Genomic DNA, 13,025 nt, shown 5'->3' on the forward strand with positions numbered 1-13,025 from the left:
CGGAAGACAATCTTCTCGTTGCAGTTAGATTGACATTACTTTGCACAAATTTCATTGTCACAGGTATTATAAGGACACAAGAACACATTCACTTGCTAGTTACAGGGACTTCAGTGACAATTAGAAAGAATTAATTGTCATTTAAACCAATAATAGTTGCTATGAGTACACCATTGAGTTCAAAGATGGATTTGTTTCTGTAGCACATAGAAACAATGGCACCAAATACACATAATGCATCTTAGAAGTTCAACTGGTAAGTATTATTTGCTACAGTAAATGGAAGGTAACAATTTTGCGACATGGTTTGTTCTCTTTAACGTAAGGGCAAAGGAGAGCCCCCTTGGCACACAAGTTAATCCACAGAAAGTCTTCTGCCACTGTCAAAACAATCTCTTGTCTGGACTTCTGAAATCACCAGTAAGCGAGCATCAGTTATGGGAAGCTGATTTTTGCTGACTGATTTTGTTCAAAGCCCCAAGCTTATGCACTGTCTTGCTTCTCATTCCGCCCTCCCTTAGCACTCCTGATGAAATGCTTTTTGGTGATAATTTTGCCCTTATTCCTATTTTCTAAATAGAGAGAAATCACAAAGCAGCAAGGTATCCACACACCTTTCTCCAAGTGTGACAGCAAGGCTGGCACTGGATGGGGTGCAGTCGGAGAGCAGAGGCCCCTTTTGGGGCCAGTTCCCGAGTGTCCCGAAGACCAGGGGTCTGTGGGCCCAGTAGGGAGAAGGGCTTGAGAGAAATGAGCTGCTGTCCATCACTGTTCTCCGGGCGGTTCCACGCCTGCCCCTCCGTCACCCACCTGCTCTGTCTGACTCCACCATGCTCGCTGGGAATACCGTGACGACGAGCTAATGATTCAACTGGTCGGTCCTCCCGGGCTGTCCCCTTCCACACGGGCCAAGGGTGTGGGCATGTATATCTATGCACAATGGTCCGAAGAGATTATGTTGATTGATTTTGTTCATTCTTGTGATTCAAGTTACATACTATATGGGATTGTGCTTTGTCAGAATTCCCTTTCTTCCCAGAGAAGGCTTTTGAGTAATTCAAGAATCAGAATCTTCGCCTGGATCGCTTTTTGCTGGCAGAGTCCCGCGTCTCTCGCGCGGGCCTTGCTAAGACGGCAGCCGCGATCTCTTCCCTGCCCCCGACTTCACCTCCAGCCTCCGCGTCTCCCCCAGCCTTCTGCAAGTCTCCGGAGGTGCTGGTGCCCCCGACCCCTCCTGCTTTCCCCTGTGGACACCCCCTCCCTACAGGGTGGAAGAGCTTTGCTTATAGTCCCTCAGGATGACAGAGGCGTAGGTCGCGTTGGGAGGGGTGCAGAGCACCGACTCGGACACGGGGGAGCTGGGCGCCGAGCTGCCCGAGGCCGCCGAGTCGCGGAAGGGGGACGGGGGCGTCAGGGCCGGCGAGTCCTCCGGAGTTGGTTTGCTGGCCGCCCGCAGCTCCTCTCCCTCCTCCCCCAGGTCGTCTTCCTCCGTGTTCCCTTCCCGCTCGTACAAGTACTCCTGCAGGAGCCTGAACCTCTCGCTGTCGTCCTCGTCGTCGTCCTCGGCCGACGGGGAGACGGGCTCCTCCCCGAAGGTGCTCAGCTGCAGGGGCAGCATCCGCAGGTGCTGCGGCGGCGCCGGGGGCGGGAAGAGGGGCCGCACCCCGTTCCCCGGAGCCCCGGGGACTGCGAGCACCGAGTTGAAATCCGGGATCCCGGTGCTGAAATTGTTGACCACTCCCTGCAGCTGGTCCAAGAGGGATTTCTGCGCTGGCGGCGGCGGCGGCGGCTGCTGGAGGGGAGGGGGCAAGCCCCTGGGGACAGCCGGGTCGGCCAGGAAGAGGGGGGTCTCCTCTGCGGTCAGGTGGGGCGGCAGAGGCGGGGTGCTCACCACCGCGGTCGGCACGCGTCGGTGCACCACCATAGAAGGACTGCTGGGCGGGCTGAAGCCGATCGGCCGGGCACCCTCCTCCTCCACGCTGTAAAGGGTCTTGGTGCTGGTATCGGAAAAGGTCAGGCTCTTGCCGGAGCCTTGGTAACTTTTAGTGAGGGGTTTGATGACGGCTGTTTGGTTGCAGGCCGTCTCGTTGGTCTTCACGTGCACAGAGAGGCGGTGCCACATGTGCTGTCCTTTGGGCACCTGTCTTCCACCTGGTTCAGACCATGACACAGACTTGCCATTAAAACTATGAATAAAATAGAGATGGGTTTATTTGCAGATATATCATGCACACAGGGTGACATACATATAAAACATTTGTTAGCCCAGCTCAAAGCAATTTGACTCCCCCCTCGACGGTATGTATGCTTGTCCTCCACACCCCTACCCTCTCGTTATTATACATCCAACACCAAAATCTGCAGTGACCACAGGTTGCCTCTGAAGCAACCTGGGATTCCATCCACCTCAAGACCAGGTAGGACATTTTGACCTTGAGAAAAGTTGTGGGGGAGAAGAGCCAGCTTGTTGTAGAAGCAACTCTTTTCATTTAGGTCTATGATTTCACAGCTATTACACACACACCCACACACATACACACACACTCCAAGGCAACGATAAAATTGTTGCTCAGTACAAGCCTTTGAAAGATTCCAAAATTGATGGAGGAAACAAATTAAAAGTAAAATCTTAGTTACACATGAACAACAGAGCATAATGACCATAGCTATTGCCTCCCTTTCTTAGTCCCTGGAACAAATTAAAACACACGGATAAGGCTACTCTCATTGTCCTGTGAAGTTATAAAAGACATCCTCTCAGTTGCCCATTCTGATATGCGGGTATTTCCTGTGTTAACAGGGGTGGCATGATTATGCACATGGCATCTGTACAGAAGAGAAAAAAAGGAGATGACAGAAAAACCCAGACCCATGCTTCACTTAAGAGTTTCCTAACTTTCGGCTTTCTTTTTATTTCAAAGTATTATTCCTGACACAGACAGTGGATCACAATTCACACAGCAGCTAGTTTGGGATTTTCACCCTGGCAGGATTTAATGAGGCGTGTTTGAAAGAGACAGAACTGGAAGGCCCAGAAAAATACAAATACCTATATCCTGCTTTAGTCTTCTCGCATAGTTTGATGCAAATGTGACAAAATTAAGATTCAGACAAAGCAGAAGTTACTGAGACCAGACTTCTCTGGGGCCTTTTCCTCATTGAGCATTGGTGAAGAAAAGTCTTAGGGAAGCAGCAATCCTCCACACTTACCAATTTTCATTTTCATGGGATCCCCATAAAACCAACCAAATAGAATATATCTCTGAAGGAAAAAAAAAAATGAGATGTACTGGGTGCATATACTACAAATTCTATTCTGTCTGTTCTAATAATTCTGGTCTTACTTTCGGACTTGGTTTATTTTCTGTATAATTTTTAGCAGATGGTGGTACTTTAACATAGCATACTATTAATAACAATAGTGTTAATACTTAAATAGGGAAATCATTTTTTTCTTCTTTTTTTTTTTCAGGAGTTTGCTTTTTCTTTGTGTCCATGAAAACAACAGAGAAAGTAGCACAATAATGACACATTTTTGACATTAAAAGGAAGAGGGAAAATGAGTATTTGTTTCTTAGGTGGATATGTGAAATAGACTATTTCATATCAGATTCTTTTGTTTGGAAAAATGTAGGAAATGATCAATAGTTAGCATAATGGTTTATTTAATCATTTTGAAAATACAAGAATGACTACTTCAAAAATTATATGTGAGTTCCACATTTATGATGAAGGTAGTGTTTTGACATTTCAAATTTTATAATCCTGAAAGTGAAGTGAGTCAAATAAATACAGATTTGTGTTGAAAGTCTGATATCAATTATAGAAAATTCTGGATATAAAAGTTTTAAAATAGATATAACAGGTAAAATTTTCTCATTATTTGGGAAGAAGGCAGTTCCTCCATATATCTGATAATCTATGCTGTATTTTTAATAGTCCAAGAAAAATCTCATCTCCAAAATACTATATCAAAATTAATATTTCACTCAAACGTAGGCTTAATATAATCTCTAAGAATGTATATCTGCTTCTAAATGTGAAATTACCGACTTATCAACCTCTACACTCTCTTGTTAGAATAGCTGACTCTCTCCTGAGGCGAGCAAACTAAAGAATGAGCCGGTGGTGTTCTGGCAAGAGCGTCAACCAGCCAAAGGCAAGACCAGAACCCACAGCTCCTCTTCTGAGTTTGAAATTCTAGGCAAGCTTGCCTCCCACTTTCACCTTTCTCAGTTTCCTCCATCTCTCACTCTACTCAAACTTTTTCTCTCCTTATGCATTTAGTATGCCTCTTCCAGAAAGTATAAGGCTGCCCAGTTGCCTCTCGCCTTGCATAAATATGCTTTAGTGTAATTTCCAACCGCAATGCTTTGCATCCCTTTCAATTGCAATGGAAACACTTTTTCCTTCTCCAGATGCTTGCCTCTCCATGCTCATTAAGAAAATCACTAAACTAAAAGGCTGCTTGTGTCATTTAGGGGTGTGTGTGTGTGTGTGTGTGTGTGTGTGTGTGTTTTAAAAACCAATTCCCTTGAGAGCTAGTCTGACCTAATTCAATCAGTAGGCTTAGATATCCAAATGAAACATTGCCCAGTCTCCATATATGCCAGCAAAAAAAGGTAACCTTGTACTGCTGGGACTTAGTTCACTCTCTGGCTCCCTCACATGGGTAGTTTTCTACCTTGTCCAGGGGTCCTATATGAGCCTCTTTTTCAATCATGTAAAAGGCATTATTAATCATCTTGCAGACAGATATGATCACAATTTAGTCCTATTTAATCCAATAGCAATTTTATTCTTGTGATGGAAGATTTTCACCCTGGCTGTCAAAATTAGCAGCTTTCATTCCCCTCAGAGTCTTGCTCTAGATTTTCTGTAAAGTGCTGTTTAATTAGGAAACAGTTATAATGCCCTAGGGAATTTATCAGATTAAGAAAATTAGATTAACCTTTTTTTTTCAAGGACAAAATAAATTGCTTCCTAAAAACCAGAGTGGAGGAAAGGCACCATCTCATAGAAACTGCATCACAGGGTATAAACTTTGGTCTTTCTAGATTAGTTATTTTTAACCTATGGTTCACAGATAGCTTGAATGGTCCATGAATCTACATGTATATTAGAGCATTGTTTTTAGGCTGAATCAATATTATGTTTTTGTAGATTATGGGCTGCTATTTTTAAATGCAAAATGCTGTTATGATAAATGGTACTTCTAGATATAAGTGTAACTAAGTTCTGAGAAGCCTTTTTTCATGTTTTGTGTTCAAGTGGCCACTAATAAAGGTACAATTACTGTCACAGATTCAGGTGAAGGTTTAATAACAATTTTCGTGTGAAAGTGATTATCCTATTTGAAAAGGTGGAGAACCCATTGCTGTGATATTAAGAAGAGAAAAATTTATAAAATATGGGGCAGCAAAAAGGAATAAATGTGTTATAAGGATGCAATATTATTATGAAATAAGACTTTTATTGAAACCGGATAACTTTAATACATTGTGTTCCAGCCATCAGCTTCTTCATTCTATTATTTAATTTTACTTGGTTCCCTAATCTTAGGAAAAGCAACCTGGTTTAGAAACACCACAAAATTGTCACAAAGCACCCGACCTTTCTTGCTCTGACTTCAAAAGACAGACATCAGACTGAACAATCTTATATTTGAAGATCAAATGCAGTAGTGTTTGGAGTAAATACCTCGAGTAGCTAAATATATTTGCTGATATTGCAGTGATTGGAGGAAATCGCTGTGAGGCCTAGGAGGGGCTAGAGACATGGAGGATGATGCGCACTGAGTCCTGTAGAGCTGAGTGGGGAGAGGGCAGCGGCTCCAGCTCCAGCTCCAGCAGGCTTGGGATCTTGCTTTGGTTTTTCTTTCCTTAGATAAGTATCACAATCCCCCCCAAACAGAAAACCCAATATTTACAGCACTTTAGAGAAGAGTTGGAAGTGGGTGGTGTAAACAGATTAGAGTATCTTTTTTTTTTTCAGATTAGTTTACCTTTGGCATTCAGAGTGATCCTGTCTGTTTTATTTGTTTCGGTAAGTCCTAGTTACATCTGCAAAGTACACTGCTTTCTGCTCCAGAGATGTCTAAAATGGGAATAACAGTGGGTGGATGCTTGAGATCAGAAGGGACGCATCCTGCACAAGCTGCCTGAGGGGGAAGCTTGCACAACACCGGTCTCCATTATGTCCAATGCAAGTCTTTGCCACTAGGCTTAATAGCTGCACAACAGACGTAAGGATGGCATCCAGAGAGCCCAGACAAGGAAAGACCTTCCCAAGAGGAGGGAAGTCTCGCTCCTTGGAATCTGAGGAGGGTAGCATTTGTTTTCTTTGAAAATGAAAATAGAAACAGGAAATGCCATTGGGTCACAGCGTGGAGAGAATGGCTCACCAAGTAAACAAGCTACAGCCACAGGCTTGCAGACAGTTCTGCTGTGGCCCTACAGCTACGACTGGGACATCTGGCCTTTCAAGGAGGAGGTGGTGTTGCCCTGAGACACTTCAGAAGGGATGCCAGAGCTGCCCTGTCCAGGTATCTCACCTCCACCTGCTTCAGCAAAGCTGGTACCAGAATGCAGTGCAGTTTGAACAGTGATTCTTGTAGCACATCAGGCATAGGACGATTTGAAACCATTTGAGTCAGACTCCTGTTTTCCCAGGCAACCCCAAGTTAGTCTTCAACACAAAGAACTCCCACTGACTCCAGTTTCCCTTCTTGAAAGCTTTCCAGAAAAAATATGCATATTTAGTATATATTCTGTGTATATATATTCAGTATATATATATCTATATATCTTTGGAAGCTTATCTGAACATATTTAAAATCTCTCACCTTATTGAATCACCACGTCTTATAAGGTAGAGAATCTCTGAATGTGTTGGTGAAGACAAACGCTTTTCGATATCATGAGAACATGGTAGTTTCTGATGATATTAAATCTTAAATGGCATTGTGAATTTTATCCCTCTCCTCTTTGATTCTAACCTCATCATAAGCTAATCAGAAAACCATTTGGCTTGCTGAAATATACAATATCACAAAGTCTAAATATACAGTCCTCCTTTTAGAATCTTTAGATCAATCACATTGAATATCCTAAAGTTATATGATTCAGGATAAAAGACAACATAAAGAAAATCAGTTTGTCTTTATTAAGCCTTGTGCTTTCTCCAATGAATTAATAAAGAAAAAGACATCCACAAATGAAATTACCGCATCAATAAAGTATGTAAGAGCCCATAGACTGTGTCCGCGTGTAGGGTCTACTATCTTGAGAAAATTGACAAATCTATTTCAAACTAAAGCGTAGAATTCTGACGGTTACTAAACGTTTTCTAAGTACATATTGAATGGCCTTCGGCTCAACCTAATGATGATTGCTGGCTGAGGAAAGAAATTCTGGTGCCAAAGTTTATTTATGACATCATATTGGTACAGCAGCATTGTTTTAGCAGAGGTATACCAGGTGTAATTATATTCCTCCAGGAGGTACAGATGAACCTAATTATGTTCCTTTTGAAGAAAGTTCAGGTCAAGCATTATCATTTTTTTCTATGCTCCATGCTTCCAGACCTATAATTTTTTTTTTTTTTTTGCGGTATGCGGGCCTCTCACCGTTGTGGCCTCTCCCGTTGCAGAGCACAGGCTTCAGACGCGCAGGCTCAGCGGCCATGGCTCACGGGCCCAGCCGCTCCGCTGCATGTGGGATCTTCCCGGACCTGGGCACGAACCCGTGTCCCCTGCATCGGCAGGCAGACTCTCAACCACTGCACCACCAGGGAAGCCCCTAGACCTATAATTTTAATAGCAAGTCTTTGGATGCTCTTCAGCAATACTTGAGTCCTCACATTTTCCCTGGAAGTATAGGGCAGTTGCATTGCCCTGCAGGGATTACTCCTCAGAGGCAGGAGAGATCTCGGCAGACCATAATGATCCAGTAGGCTGCTTTATTTCTATCACTAGTCCCTTTGCCTTGCTTGTTCATAAAAGCTGTGGAAACCGAAGGTCACAAAAAGAACATATCTTTTTTTTTCCCCCCCGCAGGAACAACCGAGGCTAAAAATAGTCAGTCTCAGTCTATGGTGCACAGCTTGGAAGCTACCAATCTTCTCCTGATCCTTTACTATCTCCAGAAAGCTTGAGTAGATCTTATTTCAAAAGTTCTTTACAACCAACCTGTTAGCTTTGCTGACTGTTGCATTATTTTTTGTCACCTACCAATGATGGACCCACATTCAGCCTTTGTTTTTGCTTTTAGGCACTCACCTTTAAGTCATGAAATGTTAAGTGACTCTCTTCTCTCTCTGGCCCTGCTGTCATGACATGACAAGCACATCTACTAGTCCCATAAATCCCTTTTGACAGGCAGCCAGCAGCTGTCATAATCAGGATGTCCTTCCTGTGTTCTTGGTCAGACTCAACCCTTGGTGCAAGAAACACTCAATGCTTTTTGACTCGGGAGAATTACAGAGAATGCATCCGAGCAGACTAGAGTGGCTGTGATCTAGATGTGCAGAGTCCTCCCAGCCACCAATTATTTTTCCCTCCAAGAGTCAGTACGATTTGACCGAGACCACACACTTTCTATTGGAGCCTTTCCAGGGAATGTCAGAACACGACTTCCCAATGCACTCCACTGAGTGAAGAGAAGCGACGCTAGGGCCCCATTCACCAGGCTCCACAGCCAGGTTCAGTAGCAAACATTTGAACAAATTGGGCTCTTCTCATCTGAAGAGCTATTCAAGCCACAGACACCTCATCAGTGAGCTCCCTCCTGCTGCAGGAATGTGTACCTTTGACTCTCCCAGGAGTTTGAAGGGCTGTAAAGGAACAGCTGAAAATGACCACAGACTCCGTGCACAATGAATTGAACATGGTCTATGTTCTTTTGTTGACTTAAAGAGACACTGTCAAGATCTAAAGGTCAAAAATTGGACCAAACATGCACCGGTTTTATCAGATGGAGAAAATCTGATAAAAGCACTAAAGTTCTGGGGAAATAGCTACTTTCCTTTTTGTTTGTTTGTTTGTTTGTTTTTGCAAAACTCACTTTTTGTGGGACTCACAGAACTTTTGCTTTGTGCTCCCCAGGGCATAGGAGGCACCCAGCAAAGGCTGGTGTTCACCTCGTCAAACTGACATTATGGAATCCTTCCATAAGTTCAAATCATGGCTTTTACCTTAATGCAGACAGGATCATATAAAATATTTGTGTAGCAGCAAAAAAAAAAAAAAGGCAAAGAAAGAAAACAAAAGAAAGAGCTCTGTTTGCCAAGGAGAAGCTAACAAATTTGTGAAGGGGGAAAATTCACTTTCAAGTTTGTGAGTGGGAGTCACAAACAAAAGTGAATCTCTAGAATGGGAAAAAAATGTTGCCTCTTGCATCAAAACATAAAAAAGCAAAAAGACTAACAGCTTGACAGTGTCCTTTTAAGAACAATGGACGATCAAATTAAGGCAGTCGTGCAAACCATGGCACGTAAATGGTTCCTCGTTCTTGATGGCATGCACCACATCTGTTTCCAGGTTAGAAAGTAGGAAAACCCAGGAGAGAGAAAGCAAGGGGCAAACCACTATTTTTTCCATGCAGCTTCTCTTACACATTCACTGCAGTGTGTGGGTTTTCAAAGCTGCACATGTGCCGACGGACACTGTCTGGTGGGCGAGAATTCTGGCTGCCTCTTCCTGAAGATGGAAAAGAAAAAGATACCCAGTGAGTGAGCGGTTATACACGTAACTAGAGATGGCGATCACACCACTTGGGCGGTGCCAGGGCTGGGGTAGGGCCTAGCTCGGCTCCTGAGCCTTTCTCCACATAACCTGCACCTGCACATCCTGGATCTTCCTTGTGTTGCCCAGCTGTTTCTTACTGCCAGGCCCAATTCTGAAAGTCACGTCAGTGGAGTGCATTCTTTCTTTTACCTTGTGGGACCGTCTCTTCCCAAGCGGCAGATGCTTTCTCAGCTGTGTATGTGTCTATCCCAAATTGGCTCTCTTCCCTCCACTCTTGACACTCTCCTTTATTCTTGGAGGCAGCGGACTCCACCTAAATCTTCCCACTCACCATCCCTCTTAAGGGATGCTCATGGGTTTATGTCTTACACTGTGACTTGTAGTGCTAATTTTACTCTATATTATGTTATCATAAAAGCAGTGCTGTCACTTAGCATAAAGTCACATGTATCTCTTGGCCCTCATAAGACGGAATGTATGTTGTGGTGGAAAGAAGGGAAGTGGCAAGAGATTGGGCAAGCCTCCCACCAGGGGAGAACGTCATCTCATTCCCTGGTTGGATGTCTCCTTGTACAGCACAGAGTGTGTGTGTGGTAAGGGGATAAGAGCCCTGACTTGACATGACCAGGATGATGGGGCGGCCATGTGCAGGTGGCCATGTGCAGGTGGCCTTTCCAGCATCTGTTGGAGTGAGGATACGTGGGTTTCACACAAGTTAAAGACACATGAGTTTCCCACTTTATTAGGTGGTGGGATAAAGTCATCTTAGTGACACTCCACATAAGAGGGCAGCCAATCATAGAAGAGAATTTGAGGAACAAGATGCTAAAGATGAACCGTCAGCAGGTGCTGTGAGTGGTGTGGATAAGGTCACAGTCATGAAGCCCCTATAGGGCTTTCTAGAAACTCACAAATGTTCTGTCAATCATCCTTGGGCCACCTACCCCAAGATCCTGGTGACAATTATCCATTGTTAATCAGAAGAGGACCACAACAGCTCCAGGCAAGTCAAAGACCTTTGTCAACTCTCCTATCTCTTTTTCCCATCAAAGCAAGCAGAAAAAGGGAAATTCAGAAGAGGGAAGAGGCAGAGATATTTCAGGAGCGGACCACGTCCCTTCCTAGTCCAAGTCTTTCAGGTTGAAGCCTAACATTGTTCTGGAAAGGAGAGATGTGAATTTGAGGTTTGAAACAAGAATACAGTGGAATATCTTTTTAATACCTGAAAGCAAGGAATCTAGTATGAATGCAGAAGGTGAGAAAAAAGATTTTTCATAGCACAGTTGAAGGTGAAGGAGAAAAAATAAAATTGATCAATATGTATATTTCCATCAAGTTTAGACCATTCAGTAAACCATTTGAAAGTACATGATCTACCCAGAACAATCTGAAGTCCTCATCCAGAGTTAAGAACTTGAAACACCTTGGTATAATTTTAGTACCACTACAAAAATCAATTTACTTAAGAAAATTAGACAAAGAGATAATGTTTGTTACTGAATGAGGCAAAGTAACATGACATTTAATATGCCCACCTGAAATTACAAAGATCATGAAAACAATGAAAACATTAGTAGTAGATGCCCAGGAATAAAAATATGCTGTTTGAATATATAATGAAGTTACTGGTAGAAAAGGGCATTTCACCTGTAAACTAATGTTAAAGCAACTTCATTTCTCATGAAAGAAGGCAGAAAATACACTCAAAGCACTTGGCTTTGGCTTGCTAAACTGCCTGCATCCCCTTGAATCCTCCAATTAATTCTCCTTTAGATAATGTCTGTATGTGGCCTGGTCCAGTGGTGCTGGGAAGCCAGGACCCTGGCAGGGCTGGCTTCCTGTCCCCATGACCAATACAGACACACGGTGGGTCTCTTATCAGAAGGGCCCTGTATTCAGGGTTTAGTGCTCTGTGGTCATCCTTTTGATACTTGTAATCATTTTATCACTTAATTTGTGTTTTGTAAGTGATGTTCCATGTGGAAACGGAGCATGCACTGGGGGTTTAGAGCCTCACCTCAAGCATGATACTGCCTCGCTGGACAGGTTTTCAGTTTCTTGTTCCTTGCACCCCACCCCCACCCCCCCTTGGGGACCAGAGCCCATCCAGCCTCCCACTGCCCACCCCTGCCCAATGATAACGGTCACCCTCCTCCCCTGCCAGGGGTCTGTGGGAACAGGTGTGGGAAGATCAGATCAGGATCAGGTGCCCATGCCCAATAACATTTCAAGGCAGCTGATGGCCGTGGCCAACTCCTCCTTGAACTGGCAGGTCCACTGTGCATTTGGTGAGGAACACGGCAGGGGTGAGCCTCTTGCTCATCCTCCGTGCATGTACCTTGCCCGTCCCTGTACTGTTGTTGCGATACCCTTGAGGGTTGCCGGTCTACCATGGGCTGGGGCAGGAGGCACCTGGAAAGGGGAGATGCCTGGTTCAGTTTCTCCGTGGCATCTACCCAGTGACTGGCTGGAGGGGAACCTGGCAGCCTGAGCGTGTGTGCGGAGTCACTGAGTGGCTAGCTGCCGCGCCTGGCAGGGTCTGTGCTTGCTCGTCAAGTATCCCCCGCAAGGGAGTACAGCGTTCCGTGGCAAATAAGAAACCAACATGACAGGTCTACAGAGAGACGGTAGAAGAAAGGAAAGGGCTTTATATTTTAGTGCCTTTAACATTTTTCCCTCTATGTTTTCAACCAGGGGCTACGGGTTTTCATTTTGCACTGGGCCGTGCAATTGATACAGCTGGTCCTGTCTGCTGGAATGTACAGATGATGGATGATAAAAACCATGGGGAAACGTCTTGACAGCTCAGAGACTTGTTCTGCTGACATTAGCATAGGTGCACACAGTGTGGCATGAGGGACAGCTCAGCATTTGTGTCTCCTGGGGACTGGGGCAGGAAGATCTGTGGCCTCTGTAGCTGACTTGGAAATACTCTTGCAGTTATGGACAGTTCTGTGATTGCTTTGGGGGTTTCAACCATATTGACAGCCAAATTTCACATAGTAACTCCAAGCAATCCCAGAGCCATCTTTAACTATTGATTGAAATAGTTGAAAAAAATTACAGCATCTCCTTCATGGTTCCATTTCTTTAGTCTCTGACTTTGTGTTGAAGTGAAATGCAAATGACCTATGCATACAGATCTTACTTTTATGAAAGAAGAGGATTATTAAAGGTTACAGGTCAAGACCCGAAAAATCTGATTCCAGAGTGGCCATTTTATCAACTGCATTAAATCTGAGAGAAGGAGCTGGACTTTGGGGTATTTTTAACAACCATA

General features: G+C 44.2%; 1 protein-coding gene across 2 annotated transcripts in view; it reads right to left on the reverse strand.

The window, feature by feature from the left end:
* Positions 1 to 410: 410 nt before the first annotated feature.
* The window catches only part of GRM1 (glutamate metabotropic receptor 1), a 356,991-nt gene continuing 344,376 nt past the window's right edge, over positions 411 to 13,025 (reverse strand). The window contains exon 8 of one of the 2 annotated variants that reach the window (XM_065888534.1): positions 411 to 2,186. In XM_065888534.1, the coding sequence (XP_065744606.1) occupies positions 1,262 to 2,186 (925 nt within the window). In that variant the 3' untranslated portion in view covers positions 411 to 1,261. Of the gene's footprint in view, positions 2,187 to 9,636; positions 9,698 to 13,025 lie in introns of those variants that run through there. The other variant, XM_065888535.1, reaches the window with a different exon arrangement.

This window comes from Phocoena phocoena, chromosome 12 (assembly GCF_963924675.1).
Source record: "Phocoena phocoena chromosome 12, mPhoPho1.1, whole genome shotgun sequence".
Lineage (NCBI taxonomy): Eukaryota > Metazoa > Chordata > Mammalia > Artiodactyla > Phocoenidae > Phocoena > Phocoena phocoena.